Source organism: Pygoscelis adeliae, unplaced genomic scaffold (assembly GCF_000699105.1).
Source record: "Pygoscelis adeliae isolate BGI_AS28 unplaced genomic scaffold, ASM69910v1 Scaffold215, whole genome shotgun sequence".
Taxonomy (NCBI): domain Eukaryota; kingdom Metazoa; phylum Chordata; class Aves; order Sphenisciformes; family Spheniscidae; genus Pygoscelis; species Pygoscelis adeliae.
The window spans coordinates 360463-376629 of record NW_008824770.1 but is presented as its reverse complement, the minus strand read 5'-3'; the positions used below and the strand labels follow the sequence as shown (position 1 = coordinate 376629).

General features: G+C 41.4%; 1 protein-coding gene across 2 annotated transcripts in view; it reads left to right on the top strand.

Annotated features, from left to right (window-relative positions):
* The window catches only part of KIAA0930 (KIAA0930 ortholog), a 47198-nt gene that overhangs the window by 8216 nt on the left and 22815 nt on the right, over positions 1 to 16167 (top strand). The window contains exons 2-3 of one of the 2 annotated variants that reach the window (XM_009323637.1): positions 12706 to 12813; positions 14121 to 14198. In XM_009323637.1, the coding sequence (XP_009321912.1) occupies positions 12706 to 12813; positions 14121 to 14198 (186 nt within the window). The remainder of the gene's footprint in view (positions 1 to 12705; positions 12814 to 14120; positions 14199 to 16167) is intronic. The other variant, XM_009323636.1, reaches the window with a different exon arrangement.

Sequence of the window (16167 nt, the reverse complement as noted above, 5' to 3'; positions counted from 1 at the left end):
CTTAGGGACATGGTTTACACTAAACCATGGTGGCATGGTGGTGTTGGGTTGATGGTTGGACTTGGTAATCTTAGAGGTCTTTTCCAACCTTAATGATTCTATGATTCTAAGATTAGAATTTTAGCGTATCTTGCTCCAAGCTTTGTTCAAGGAACAAAGCCCTGCTTTGCTCTCTTTCACAGGTGTATGAGGCTTTCTCCCTAAAAGCTCTTGGTTAGCGCAGGCAAAAGTTCCCAAGCCATCTTGTTCATCATCGTCTTATTCCCTTAAGGATTTAAGTCCTGTTTGATTGTTAGAAGGGAGAGCAGTCAGTCTAGTCACCTTAGTCTCTTTAAAATCCCAAATTAACTATGAAAAGAAAGCATACTTCTAGCTTTTTGCCTGATAGAAGTTAAACTTAAGTGATTGGCAGCCATGCTGAACCTTATCAAATACGGTGAAATCACTCCCTGTTTTAACCTTCTTAACTAATATCAATCCTCAGGAATAAAAAAATAATTTTACATATCATGTAAATCATGCTAATGATTTTCCTTGTAATGTCTGTCTTTCCCAAACATATCTGTCCAGTTTCATAATTGCAAGTGGGGTCTTTAAGTGACAACAAAATATAAATTAAATTTTTATACTGCAATATTTTACTGCCCTTTGTATTTTTGTACCAAATAGAAATGTTTCATACAATCACATTTTCTTTTTAGCTTCCCCAGCACTCATTACCTTATTTATAATCATTGTTGTTGCTTTATATATTTCTTAGGCCAAGACTAATAAACCTTACAAGGTCTGTGGCTTTTAGTGATAGGACTGCAAATAGGTCTATAAATCCAGCAAATTACTTTGGTCCAAAAGAAAGGGTCCTGTGTGGTGAATCTTCATATTAATGAGCATTATATGTAATTATTCCTGTTTGGAATCTGATCATAGTTACAGTGGTTTGCCTGGTTTTTAAACATTTCAATCTAGACTATTGTAGATACACCAATGTCAAATTTACCTTGAGGTATGTGTGTATAAGTTACAAATACTTGGAAAATCTTGAGGTGAAATCCCAGCTCCTCTGAAGTTGCTGAGAATTTTGCCATTCATTTCAGTGGACAAGAAATTAAATTCCCATTAAGTATAGAGGGTAAAATAAACTGAGTTGCAGAATAATACAGCCAGGCCTATGGATATGTCTGATCTCTTGTAAAAATCCCCTTCAACTAATCTTGCTTCTCTTCTCGTCTGCTGTGACTCCATTCCTGCGGTATTCCCTGGGCCCTTCCAAAGTACAGCTCATCTCCCCGCCCTGTCCCCAGTGTCCCTCCAGCAATATCCCATGCCTCTTAACCTGTGTAGTCCTTTTCTGTCATTTCGGTTGCTACCAAGGCAAAAGGTGCTGTGGGTGGTTTATGGCAAATGGTGTCTGAGAAAGACAGAGCTTCCCTGGTCCTTCTTCAGCAGTAGTAGTAACGTGGAGGTGTCTGATTGCCGATTGTCACGATGATGCAATCCATGAGACCTCTGTCAGGTTTGTCTGAAGTTGGCCAATGCATTTGAAAGATGGGTGGGAGTGGGAAGGAACTCAGTTGTGTAAGTCCCATTTTCTTAAACCAGATGTTGTATTTTTTTTTCTCCACTATGTGCACCATTACGTCAGTAACCCTACAGCTTTTCACACATATAGCCAGTTTGCTCTAAGATGACATCTGTCTGGTAATCCCACATTCTGTTGGGATGTCCTGCTGTTGTGAAGTCCTAAATACATGCAAGAGATGTGAGAAAGAGGACAGGAAGGGAGAAGACATTTTGCAACAAGTTCAGCTGCTTCTTTAAACTAACACGGCTTCTCTAGGATAGGAAATATTGCAGCTATTCTTGCAACCTAGTCTGGATGATTTTGACTCGAATGGGTCTCCCATTTACAGATAAGCGTGACAAAACAGAGTGACTTGTTTGTTTACATTTCAATTTAAAAAGCGTGTTTGCTGGTAGCCACCTGTGAATGCCCTGTTCCTGATTAGTATGGACTGGAGTAGGAGCCGTGTCTCTTGCAGCAACGGTGTCTGTAGCAGCAACACCTTTCACGTGTCATCAACCATCCCGCAACTTGGGTGATGAGAGAGGATAATCCACTGCCATTCTCCAAGGCTCTTATTCCACCTGCAAGTACCCTCCCGTGTCCTTGCCTACAAATACACATAGCATTTGCAGTAAATCTTCCAAGTTGAATGTTGAAGCTAAACGTCAACATGGTGTTGGCAGAGGTAGGGCATAAATACTGCCTTTTGGGATGACCTGGGCTGCAGAGTTTCCTGCCTGCAGGTCGTGAATGAGTAGCAGAAGTTACAGTCACCCAGCATTTCTCATGCCAACAAATGGACGAGGGAGTCCAAAGCTATGAATAGGCTCTCCTGGGTAATTGCATCACAGAAAAGACGAGCAACTGCTGTTGGGCACGCATCTTGTCCCATTTGGACCTTTGAAGGAGCCTCTGCAAGACTGGAGTCTGAGATACCTTCTTGCTGTGCTGATTTATTCAAAGACATTAGAAATTACGGTCAGCTTTTTAGATCGTTTACTGCTCTTTCTGTTGGTTTGGCTTTTGATGATATGAAGTGGTTGTGGGGAGAGAATTCTAAGTAACTAATAATGAAGCAAATTTTTAGAAAATGGATGGTTTTGTCTGTAGCTGAACTTTGCCTCTTGCACAAAACAGTTTACAGTCGCTTTATTGCAGTGGGCTTTGTTTCAGCTTTATAGCTAAGGTGGGTGTCGAGTTGCTATAGCTACTAGGCATTATGCTGCCTTTATGTGGGCTCCAGAGTGTGTTTCAGGAGGATCAGGTGCAACTTCTAAATAATTAATAGTATCCAGGGAAAGGGAATTGGAATTTTGTTTTGGAGGGCTTTCTTCTTGTTGTCCTCTACAGTTACTGCCAGAGAAAATTACAGTAGCTGTAATCCTAAGAAGAAAGCTCTGTATGACATCGGAAAGAATCTCTCTTTTTCATTTTAGTACATTGTTTCATTATTAAATACAGTTGTCCCCTTTTAAATACTATCTTGGATATAAATATTCTAGGGAAGGCTTATAATGTAATCTGTTGTCAATGTCATTGTCCCTTCTGCACCTTCTCTGCGTGACAGGACTGGGGATGCACCTTTCCCATAGGGCTTCTCTGCATGCTCCAGAAAATACCAGACCTCTTTGGTTTTCTTCCCATTTAATAGAGACAGGTCTGTCGATGCTGAGCGAATGAGTGAGCAGATGGATATTCATGGGTGACTTGGTCGGATCAGTTCATGTTGTCTTACTGGGTGTATATTCTACAATGATGCTTGGCAGCCAGTTACAAAACACAGAAACACTGCTTCATATACAGGTCTGTGTTACTGCGACTTCTCCCGGCTTGTTAAATACACGTGAGGCCAAAGTCTTTGGAGATTAGAGTAGTGACCTCCATGCCGTTCATGGTGATTTCTTGCTCTGAGAAAATGCCCTATTTCTGTGCCAAGAGTCCTGGCAGCTCCTGGCATACTGTCTTTTCCTTCTGAACTGCATCATGTTGTTGATATGTTCTAGTACGTAGGCAAGGAAGCAAGGAGTGACCTGCGTCTTGGTGGTCTGGAGGTGGGGAGTTTTTGCCCAAAGAAGCGAACGCTGTTGTAGCGGCAGCTCCACGCTGTAGGGAAGGTTTGGATACGTTTTGGCAGATTTTTGGCAGGTCAGTCTTGGTGCAGCCAGCCTTGGTCTGATGAGCTGGAGGAGGTGCTAAAGCCAGAGACATTGCAAAGATTTCAGGATTTGTCACGCAGATCTGTATTGCCCCTGTGTTTCAGGCAGCAGTCTGAAAAGGGTTCCATTTTTTCCACGTTTCCATTTTTTTTATGAATTACCTCCACCCCCTCCCCAAGAGCAAGCTGAACAGGAATCACTGCACACAAACCCTCTCTTCTGGTACTGGGTAGCTTTGGCTCAGACTGAATCTACCTTCTAATATCTGCTAATCTCAGACCTGACACCTCCTGGTAAAAATACCATAAAGTGTTCAGACCAGGGTAGAGTGCTCTGCATTAGATCAGGGTCATGGAGCTTATTGATTTTTTTATTTTTTTTTGTTTAGATGCAGAAATCGATATAACCCTTCCTTTTCCCATCACCAGTGTATTAAATTAGCTTGAAACATTTGTGAGGCTGATTCAAAACTTAGGGTTGCTACATCTTTAAATTAAATAATATTCTGAAAGTTATAAGGGGGTGTGCATGTATTTTTTTCTTTTAGTTAACGTTGTTAGGAGCAAGCCTACTGGGATTTGAAGTGTTTCAGAGCTACAGTGAAGGTAAAACAGAAAGTGAATGCCCTTTGTCATTTGCATTCTAATGGAGGTCCACTTCTATCAGAGGACGTGGATTTTTCTTTTAATGCCTTTTTTAGGACTCTTCTAAGTGTTCCAATAGCTTATTCCAGCTTGATTGCTGCCTCCAAAATGCATTTGTATCAATGATAGCCTTGGTGACGTTAGTCATGGAGATGATGCAGAAATTCACAAGTATATTGCGTTTTGAGAATCCATTGAAGGTACTGTATTTTCGGGTTACTGGAGAGCTGAGGTTTGGGAGTGAGAACTGATGTCTTTGCATAGGTTGGGGAAAAATAGATCAGTTTTTGTGGTGGAAGGAGCCAAAGATGACTGCTTATGCCCTAAGGTTTGTTCTTGCTGTCTAACCAGTTGGTTATAAAAAGCTGCTGTAGTCACAAATTCTCTCTCCTTCACATCCATAAACTGTCTTGCTATAGTAGCACTACTGGTGCTATAGGAAGTGTTTAAAGTTACTTGTAATGTGTGTGTTCAGAGGATCCAGAAAGAAATGGGGTTTTAATGTTCTGCCCAGCTTGGAAATGTAACTAGAACTTGTATTAACATTGCAGTTATAGTTAAATATAATCTGATTTTTTTTTTGTCCTCACATTGCTCGATGGCTGGCGTTTAGCATTTAGCACCACTTCTTTGTTCTACTTTAAATATTTTCTCTGATTTTTTTTAAGATATCTTTCATTCCCCTAAGAGAAAAATGTTATCGTGATTGTTTATACTGTAATCTTTTTTCACAGTCCAAATTTATAACTAAATGTCTTGTGCTGTGTGAAGCATCGTATGTACCAATCATATACGAGTTTGATAGGAAAGCAGCTGATTATCGCACCTGCACGGAGGGACTCTTGTGGTGCCCTGAATCCTGGAGAACCAACACATCCCCTCGGAGAGGGTCTGGATGGGGTACGTGTGTGTCTGTGGCTGCCTGCAGACTGTGAAACAACTCCTTACTTCCAACTTCACGCCGTGGTAGTGGTGCTGCTGCATGTGAAGCTGCTTAAATGGAACATGGAAGCCTGACAGCTCGAGTTGCTGGCTTGTGCCAGGCTCATGCTGTTGCAGCTACGTACGTACTGCTATCAGAGCTATCTGGTTTCCTACTGATGTAGGTTTGGTTGCTGGGGTGAGGGGACAGGATGCCACACAAAAATCCCAGCTATGTAATTAGGTGCTTAAATAAGTGCCTGTGGAGGTACAAAATATTAGGTGTCCAAGAGTAAAGTGTTGTCTAGAAAATGGAGACGTGCTATGCTGCTGGTAATACCAGTTTGCTCTGTTAATGTCCATCTGGGTTACACTGTTTACTCAAAGGTACCTCAGTGCTGAAAACAGATTCTTAAAGTGGGAGGAAGTAAAACAAGTGGCTGGCAGATAATACACAAGAACAGAACAAACTAGGACTGTGTTTAGGAGAGAAGGACATTAGTTCCTTTGGTCAGCGAATTTAGAAAGACCATTTAATTTTGTTAGTAACTAAGATACCGTTTTGGAATTATTCCTTTTTGCTACAGGGAAGACTAGTAAAAGGAAATACTTGGATAAATGTGAGAAAGATGCTTCTAATGTTGAAAGCCACTAGGCTTTACAATAGTGGGATGCACTGTCTGATGGGGGCTTTTAAAACTGCGCTGGTAAGCACACGCTGGGGGATAATTCTGCTTTTGTAGAAGACGGACCAGTTTTTGAAAGAAACCTCTTTTCTTTTGCTGATTTTTCCTGATCTTTTGAACCAAACCTGTCAATGTAAAATCCTAAAAATCAAATTTCAGTCTCTGTATTGCAGCTGGCTCTGGAGACAGTAGGAGTATTTCCTCGCTCAACTTGTATTGTGGGAAAAGTCTTGAATTTTGTTTGCTGTATCTTCTTCCTCTCCCTTTTCATGTTCAACCCCCTCCCCTTCATTGTTTTTTAGTGAATGTGGTCTGAAGAAAACCTGAAAAGTGGTGCTGCTACTAGATAGACCTGTAATTCCATTAGGCTTCTTTTTAACAGAAAACCAGAATCTGCTTTTTTTGGATGCCTTCTGAATGCCAGCAAAATAGTGCTTCTTGTAAACCCTATTCTTATTACCCCATGCTTTCCATGCTGCCCAACTGACAGCCTGTATCGGTTTTGATTGTAGATTTCTTTTCAGGAGTTTTTCAAAGGCTTATGCGCTAAGTTGTGCAAACAAGGTGATTTTCTGTTCACATGGGTTTCATCAAATAGCTGTAATGCCTTGGGAACTACATAGAATTAATTATCTCCTGAGTGAGGGTTTTTCTGGGGGAGATGGCCTAAATATCCCAGTGTTCATATTATTAATATAAATTTAAAAGATTTATTGTATTCTAGAACTTTTGGGGAGCAGGTAGGCATGGTGGAAAAAGTATCCAGTTTAACACAAAGATTTTAAACCTAGACTGGGGTCTTAGATGGGTTTTTCTGGGTTTTGTGATAAAAATGTTCCAGCTGTCTGTAAGTGTATAACTTAACACGTGTTAACTGGCTTCCAGTACAAGATCTTGTATGGCTTGAGTTCTTCTGTAACGATAACCAGTCCATAATATATAGATCTCCGAAAGGCATATTTCTGTGACTAAAATACATCAGTGTTAATAGACGCTTTGGTCCTTTGCAGTTAGGATGTTCTTTTTGTGCAGATGATAACTCCTGACAACAGTTTCGGTGATAATGTGTGTTGCGGGTGGGAGTAACTGCAGCTGGAGGTAGCTGTGAGGCTCTCCAGGACCTCTGGTGTCACTCCACAGTAGGCACAAGCATTGTGGCACAGAAGCCCATGAAGTCCCAGAGGTGGGCCATACTGGTACGCGAGAGCTGTGCAAGAAGGTAGCCAGAACGTTTGCCAAGCATGGAAAAGAAATGGGCTGAGGAAAAGCAGGATGACGGTGGGGGTCCTGGCTAGCAGGAGTGGTAAAATGGAGCAGGCGAAGGGGGCAATGACCTCAGGTGTTTGTAAGGGGGCTCTGCAGGGATTGGTGACAGGGATTATAAAATTACAGTGGATTCAGATTTGCAGATGACACATATTGGTGCTGCATAAATTTTGAGGGCATGACCACTGGACTGCGCAGCCTGATCTTTAGGAAACGTGGATCCATTTATTTGTACAGTTCAACACTTCAGTGCCAGGAGTGCACACAGGCTCTGGAGGCACAGAGTGCAAGTTATTTAGCATGCAGTCGTGTCGCTGTGCAGAAAAAGTGCAATCCTGAGGGAGTAGTAAGATCGTGTACACCAGCGCTGTGCCGGTACCAGAAAACTCCAGTACTGGTGAAATACCGAAGGGGTAGAAAAGGAGCACAAGTTCTGCAGAGGTGCCCTGCTGAAAGGCACGGAGACCTCCTAAAGGAATTTTCTCTGGTTTATCGGAAAGATTTAACAAATGACCAAAAAAAAAACCTCAACCCCCAAACCCAAACTGAGTATTAAAGAGTTTCTTAATATAGTGGAAATAGGCATGATAAGAACCAGAGGCTGGCAAAAGGAAAGCAGCTGAATTAAATGAAGTTGCACACTTTCAGCCAAGATTGTGATTAATCATTGGAATGAGTTCTCAGAATAAGGTATTTTCCCAGGCACTGTCTAGTCAAATGTGATTAACTGGGTTTTGTGAAGAAGTAGCAGGGTAAAATGTTTGTGACACATAGGAGGTGAGCCTAGCTGATGTAATTCTCCTTTACAGCCTTAGCTCGGTAACCCTGTGAAAACCTTATAAAGGTTGCATAATGGATTTCAGTTGCTGAAACCATAGAAGGGTCATCATCTTGACTTGAATGAGGAAATATCCAGCTTGGCTTTTGGGTTTCACTGGGAATAAATAATTAGTATTTACTTAGTTCTTTCTATTAGTACATTTTCACGCTTGCAGGAAGGCACATCTAATCTAAAGCCAGATAAACAAGCATAGAGGTGAGGCATGGCCAAGTGAATCAGCAGCAGACCTGGAAAAAGACCCAGTGTCTCCTGGATCCCCGGCTGAGACAGACTTGTTTTCCTGGGAGGACTCAGCTGTCTGAAATCCAGCATGTTCTCCAGTCCGTATCATTTCTTAAGTCTGGAAGGCCAGACAGGGCAACGTGAATTAAGCCTAGAATATCACAAAATGGTGTTCTGATTAAAAGCATGAGGTATATGAAGAAATTAATTTTATTTTTTATTTATATATTTTTAAATATATATTTTTTTATATATATAAAATTAGGCTCACATTTACCATGTGATTTCTATGTAAATATAAGGCAACACTTCTGTAAGGCAGGTGTTTCTCTTCATTTAGGAAGTGCTGTGCTCAGCACTGGCAACACTGACTTACCTAAACTCACGTAATGGTTTCTATTACTGAGAACTGACTGAGATTTTGACAGCAGTCCCATTTGTTGATGTCTGAGTACTTAGAGGTCAGAACAGCGAACATCTTGGTCTTCTGTTTCCCGTGCTATCAACTCCAAATGCCTACATTCACTTGAAATTATTCACTTAAATATAAAAGGTTAGTACTTACCCCTTGAATTTTGGATTGAGACTTAAATGAAGAAAATCCCGTGGTGACAGCTAAGGTAGCTACTTCTACTGTATTTATGTGATCTTGCAACTACAATTCTTTTGCCCATAAGGAGCCTGAGTAATGGGGCTTTCTGAGGCTTCAGGTTTTGATTTTACATTCTTGGCATATATGCCATTTGTACATAGTACCAGGAAGATAAGCGTACAGATGCTGAGCAGGCTTCCTTGGCACATGGACAAATTAGGTCAGCCTGCCAAGAAATTTAGATTGCTGCTTTTAAACAATAGTGATTAAGATGTGTGGAACGTTGAAAATTTGTGTTTAAAGTTCTTTGTATGAGGTTTTAAATATTTTATATTTTTTTTTTAATGATTTATTTGGATGCTTCCTTTATTAGCTAATGCTTGAACAAGTGGCTACAGGGTCTGAGTGGAGTCAGCCCCAGTCTTTTCCTACGTCCTTGGTCCTGCCTGAGACTCCACAGTGACAGCGAGATCATTTGCTTCGAGTTGAACTGAGCCTGTTGGTTTATTTCACATAATACTGCATGGCCACCTTCACATGTCAGCACCGTGGCAGTAGAGGGTAGCTGAGATTAATCTGTGAGCTACAGCACTTGCATGGGAAATTGAGCCCCTGAAAGTGCTGTCTATTTTGGCCATGTATGCTGAGATGCCTTATGGATGCCTTTTTGCTATTTCTGGAGGAATTGTTTAGAAATGGGTAAAAGAGATGTTGCAGATAGAGGTGTCTGAGATAAGGGGTGAGATTTTTTTCAAAAGTGACTTGTAATTTGGGTGCCTGCACTGTGAAGCGTATTACCAGTCAGACGGGGAGCAGTGGTGCTGCTTGTTATAGCACCCTGGCAAGGGCTCATTGCGTTTTATAAAGCAGATCCTTCGGTGGTGCAGAAAATAAGGCATCCAAAACTACTGGCTGCTGTAGCAAACGCTGGCTTCTTGGTGTAACCACTGCCCTAGCGCTGGGGAGGGCTGGTTCATTCCCCTGACACTCACCGAGGATGCTTGCCTGGGCATAAGCAGGAGCTGCAAAACATGTCCAGCAGATGCCAGCGTCGTGGAGAGCATTTGGAAGTCCATTTTCTATCTTTCTGTTGTGGTTTAATCTGGCAGGCAGCTAAACACCACACAGCCGTTCACTCACTCCCCGACCCACAGGGGACGGGGGAGAGAATCGGGGGGGGGAAGCAAAATTCATGGGTTGAGATAAAGACAGTTTAATAGGACAGAAAAGGAAGGGAAAATAATGATGATGATGATGATAAAAGAATATACAAAGTAAGTGATGCACAATGCAACTGCTCACCACCCGAGCAGTGGTTGCTGTCCCCCAGCCAACTCCCCCCAGCTTATAATACTGAGCATGACGTCCCATGGTATGGAATGTCCCTGTGGCCAGTTTGGGTCAGCTGTCCTGGCTGTGCCCCCTCCCAGCTTCTTGTGCACCTCCAGCCTTCTCAGTCGGTAGAGCATGGGAAGCTGAAAAGTCCTTGACTAGTGCAAGCACTACTTAACACACCGATGTTTTAGTTGTTGCTATCAACATTATTCTCATCCTAAATCCCAAACACAGCACTGTACCAGCTACTAGGAAGGAAATTAACTCTATCCCAGCCAAAACCAGGACACTTTCTGAGGTCAGAGGGGTGCTGCCTCTTTCACTTCTGGCTGCTGACGGCTCCTTTCTCTCTGGGAGGAGGTTGCCCCTGCCCTGCCCAGTTTGACCTGTTGAACAGAGATCTATACTCTGTGCAGTTTTTTGCCTGGCAAAAAGTTTAATTCCTTAAATTCCCTAACTTAACTTCCTTTGGAATACAGTGTGGCTTAAGCACTTGGCTTGGGGAACAGCCATGGCGGTGATTCACGGTGATCCACTGTGCCCTAACCCACAGGTTGCACTGCCCAGGAATCTCACCTTAAATTAGTGCATAGGGGAAAAGTGATTAAAGAAAGGCCCCTTTTCTGTCGTTATCTGTGACTATGTTGGGGGGGCATTCCATGAAAAAGTTGTTGTGCAACGGCTTTGTGATTGCTGGGGAGAAGTAGTTCAGTGTGTGAATTAATTTCAGTAGCAGCAAAAAAAAAATCAGTGGCTGACTTCTGCAAAGGGCGGCTTAAACTTTATCGTTAAGAGATGATTAAACTCTGCCTGGATTAAAATAAAGGATCCACAGATATGGAGGCAGAAGAGACTGAGGTGGTGTCTGCTGAGCACTTGGTCTTGCTTACCCTGTTGTTAGTTAGAGCTGGAGTTTTACCCTGCAATTACTCAGTCTTGCCTTCACCCGGTCCTCTCGCTGCATCTTTCCTTCAGAGACAAGATGGCTTTTGTTTCGCAGGGTATTTCTGGAATCTTGCAAATGTGATGTTTCTGTGCTTTTAGGCATGAAAGTGCAAATATCACCTTCATTTATTTGGAGGTGAATTTAAATTAGATAATTTCCCTCAGCTGCTAATGTCTTAGGTTTTTTACAGTAACTCTCATTAGTTTGTGTGATTATATTGCCAATAGAAAAATTCATGGTTAGGAGCTTTAGAAAAAATAAAAACAAAACAAGGGAATGATGATGTATGAGTCTATAGGCATTTTTAAAAGGTATTTGTAAGTAAAAAAAAAAAAAAGATAGAAAACAGTGCACTCAGCTTTCCTGTTATCTGATGATGCTGTCAACCCTGAAATATTGTACTGTTTCACTGTTCTTCACTATATTTCGGTCTTGTAGCTTTATGCTTCCCAGAGGAGTTGAAATAAATACAGTTACTATAGGGCTTAATCGTACTTTGTGCGATTTTGTTTACATATCCTGACGTTTATGACAATCTGTTTTCTAACAAATCAGCTCTACCCTTCTTTCTCTGCCCCAACCAAAGCAAAAAAAGGTTCATGAATTGCCCTGTTTGCAGTGATGTCAACTGGTCACAATATTCCAGATATTTCTTAAACATCTGTTAAAGTATGTTACTGTGCTAACAAAAAAAGATACTTGACAAACAAAGAGAAAACAAATGCTTTTCCAGGTATTCTGTCAAGGTAGCGCATAGCTTTGACTTCTGTTAAGTGTGTGACTTGTCACCCTATTTTGTATTACACACCACACAGATTAAGCTGTGCTGCAGATTTTTTTTGTAAAGTGTCAAACTACTGTTTAACTCTGTGTACTACGTCAAGTCAAGCTTTATATTTATCTCAGTTGCTTCAATATGTTAGCATTGGTAGCGTTGTTTCTGCTTTCTGGGATTATTTGGGATTTTTCGTTTGCTTGTTTTTAGTACACTGAAAATCTCACGTGTAGTTAGGTCTAGTCAGTACTGTCAGTGTGAAACATTTAGAAGAGGTGTTACCAAAATGTCCCCTGTGAGGCATTAATTAGTGAACTTCATCCTCCCAGAGTCCCCCACCACACCTGGGAACAAGCAACAGCTACCAGCTAGACGATGTTGAGCGTTAGTCTGGTTACATGTTTGGTTCCAAGGGACTGTGTTAAGAGAAGTATATGCATGTGTGGATGGCAAATTTTATTATTTCATTTTTGCTAAAACACACCCATCATAAGGAATAAATTAAACTGCTGTCCAAAACTGATTCCCCTGTATAGACCTGCCTTCTCACCTATTCTCCTTCACATCCCCTGTCCTCCCAGCTTCACTTCCATGCAAAACCTTCCACGAGGGCTGACCTTCCACAGTCAGCAAAATCCGAACCTGACAGGAAAATACAGCAGGAAGCTACACAACGTGCAGCTTCTGGTGTCAGTTTTATGTGTGCGTATAGGTACCTTTAGATAATATTTTTCAAGGAGATGTGATATTTTCTTAGCAGGTTGAAGTTGAAGTTTACCGGAGAGATTCTAAGAAGCTTCCTGGCCTGGGAGACCCTGACATTGACTGGGAAGAGAGCGTCTACTTAAACCTCATCCTACAGAAGGTAACAGTGATGCTTATCTCATTTTCATGGGCTATTTATGCTAGAGAGGTTTCAGGGTAGGCTTTGATCTGTCCCCTTTCCTCCCTAGCTTGGGGGATTTGAACGCTTCTGGAGGATATGAAGAAAACGTGGCTTTAATTTTGCCTTTCAGAGTCTAAATGAACGTAAACTGAGATTTTATTATTTTTCAGTAGAGTCCTAATAGCTTTCCTCAAACTTCAAATATATCTGGTGAAGCTGGGCTGAATTTTATGCTCTGTAACAAAGTTTTGCAAAATGGAAGGCTTTGTCGAGTTTAATAGTTTTTGAGAGTGAACAAGACTGTTAGACAAACAACATTTCTGTTAGAGTTCACAATACTGGTGCAGCTAAGAGAGGGAACTGCTAAGTGGAAATGCAGTAAAAGTGTTATGTATTACACTGGGAGTTTGCTGCTCTTGACATGAGAACTTTAATAAAACTTTTTTGTTGGTGGTGGTGGAAACATGAAGCTAGCACAAATTATTTGTTTAATTAACTCATAGGTTGTTTAGTTATTGCATAAGTTATACGGGCGCTTAGGGAAGCTGAACGTTGCTGTAGTCATTTGAGATTCCTTAAAAGTTTTGTTGATTATGATCTCAGAATGAGAAACTGCTGGCTTATTGCACACATCCTGGAAAATAAATTGTTTTCGTTCTCTCTCCTTCCTCCCAAAAGTCTCATTGCAGAACTTCTCTGCAGAGAGCAGTTTCCGCCTTTATTTGATGCTGAATAAAACCAGAGTCCGTTTGCTACAGTCAGAATTTAGAGATGCTGTTACAACTGAACATTGCTGTCCAGAGCTATCACGCTTGCTCCTTACAAGTTTCTTTCAGGTTGTTTGGCAGGCTATGTTAATGGCTTCTGACCTTTCTAATGTGTTGCTTGTGTTTGTTAGTGTTTCTATTTTTCTGTTTTCGAAAGCAGGATCTCTCTTCCATTTCTACCTTAAAGTGTGCTTGTGTGTGTGTCATGCTTATTCCCCCAGCTGACCAGTAGGCTAGGGTTAAACAATATTGTCAGGAGTTTCTTTACCCATAGGTTGTGCATCTCAGCATCTGTGCAAAAGACTTCGGTATTACTGAGATAATAAACAAACACAGGCTTGAAAAATGTAGGAGTTTTAGCATAGTAAAGAGAATAAAGAAAAGGGCAATACCAAAACATCTTACTTTTTAGCCAGAGAGCTAAAAAAATTAAGACAGGATGTGTTCTGCTTCATGCACATGAATGTTTTGTTTTTCTAACTCTAAACCTTTATTTCTCTATCTGGTGTCCTGTTTTAGCTGGATTATGTGGTGACATGTGCTGTGTGCACACGCTCCGATGGAGGAGATATTCACATTCACAAAAAGAAATCTCAGGTGAGATTACACGTTATTACTGTGGATAAGAGGTTGGCTTCTCGTATTAACTAATCCTAAAAACTGTATCAAAACCAGGGCAGTGGTTCTCAGGCTGTGGTCTGACAGATGCATCGCTGTGAAGCATCTCAAGTCTTCGTCTAGTGATATTTCCTGCCAGTCATCTAAATGTGAGATCTAAATGTCCTGTATAGCCCTTCTCAAAAAATTGTAAAGACCTCTGCATGCTTTCAAGATTTATATCTTTGCCTGCTGGATTGGGGCGGGGGGGAGTATGCCCAACTGTTAACCAATCTGAGAGTAAACCTGAAATTGTGTGAGAACTGAGTTATAAGAAGCCTTCAGGGTAAATCTGTAATGTAGGGCTATTGAATGGTAGACAATTTACTGATTACCAATTTATCTTTTTATTGTTTTACGAGATTCTTATTTTCTCTCTTAAACTGCTCATTCCTTCCATCTCCACACCAAAGGCTTTTGTCACTTGTCTGTGTGCAGCACACAGTTAATCCAGGGTTTAGCATAGTGGAGGAGACTGAATAATAAGCATGGAGGGGATAGGAACAAGAAACCCCAGACATCTTCACTCAATTTCCAGCAGATCCTGCAACAATTTCTCCTAGCTGGCAGAAATTCTTCTTTAAAAGGCTCCTATTGCCTTTAAAAGGCTGTTTCTCCCAGGCAATTCCATTTCTTCAGCTCAATCAGCTGCTTGTGTGGCTTTACCTAAAATAAACCAATGCTTTTTAATCCTATGATTTTGTTTTACTGTTTTAAAACAATTGTTGCTTTGCCTACAAACAAAACTAGCAATGCTGACTATTGTATTTGTAATTTGCGTTAGTTAGGTGCATAATTCCCTTCTGGTGCGGTTGAGACACCGCATTACACCACTGATGTAAGCCTTTTACTTCTCATTCCTTTTTCCACTGTTTGCTAGTCAAAATTTCACCTCCGGTTAACTTCTGCAAAATTCTTTTGAGAAAAATCTGTAAACATTACTTGAAGATTTGAAAACTAGGAAGATGAGGATGAGAGACTTGCCCTCACTGTGTGTGAGCAGTGTTTGGAATAAGGAGGAGGTTTTCTGTCCCTCATTCCTAGAGGCTTGTACTGTGGGACTGCTTATAAATTTTTCCTTGTCTCCCCTTTTCTAGGAGAAACTCAGCACACATTAAAACTTACCAGGACATACTAGTAACATTTCAACGTCATGAAATTGATCTATGGAGAAAGAAAAGGCAATTCTATATGCTGTGGAAAGCATATTTGCAGTAGGGCATTTCATTGTAACATGCACCATTGAGGCTCTTAGGTTTCAGTGAACAAAAGCCAACTTTTTTGGATCTATATTACTGCTCTGATGGTTCTTGCTTTAGAAAGCGTATATTCTCCTGTCAGTGTGCAGCCAGATGTTGAATAGGTAGAAGCCCTACTCAGGCATAGGACTTGCTGTACTACTCCAGACCTATGACAAAGCTACTGTGTTCATATCAGTAGAGTAGCTAAGGCATGAAACCAGTGTTGTCCTGGTTTCGGCAGGGATAGAGTTAATTTCCTTCCTAGTAGCTGGTACAGTGCTGTGGTTTGGATTTAGGATGGGAACAAAATTGATAAGGCACCGATGTTTTAGTTGTTGCTAGGTAGTGCTTACACTGGCCAAGGACTTTTCAGCTTCCCATGCTCTACCTACTGAGAAGGCTGGAGGTGCACAAGAAGCTGGGAGGGGGCACAGCCAAACTGGCCAAAGGGACATTCCATACCATGTGACGTCATGCTCAGTACATAAACTGGGGGAAGCTGGCCGGGGGGGGCCGCTGCTTGGGGTCTGGCTGGGCATCGGTCGGCGGGTGGTGAGCAATTGTACTGTGCATCACTTGCTTTGTGTATTATCGTTATTATCATATTATTATTATCATTTTATTTCAATTATTAAACTGTTTTTATCTCAACCCACGAGTTTTTCTCT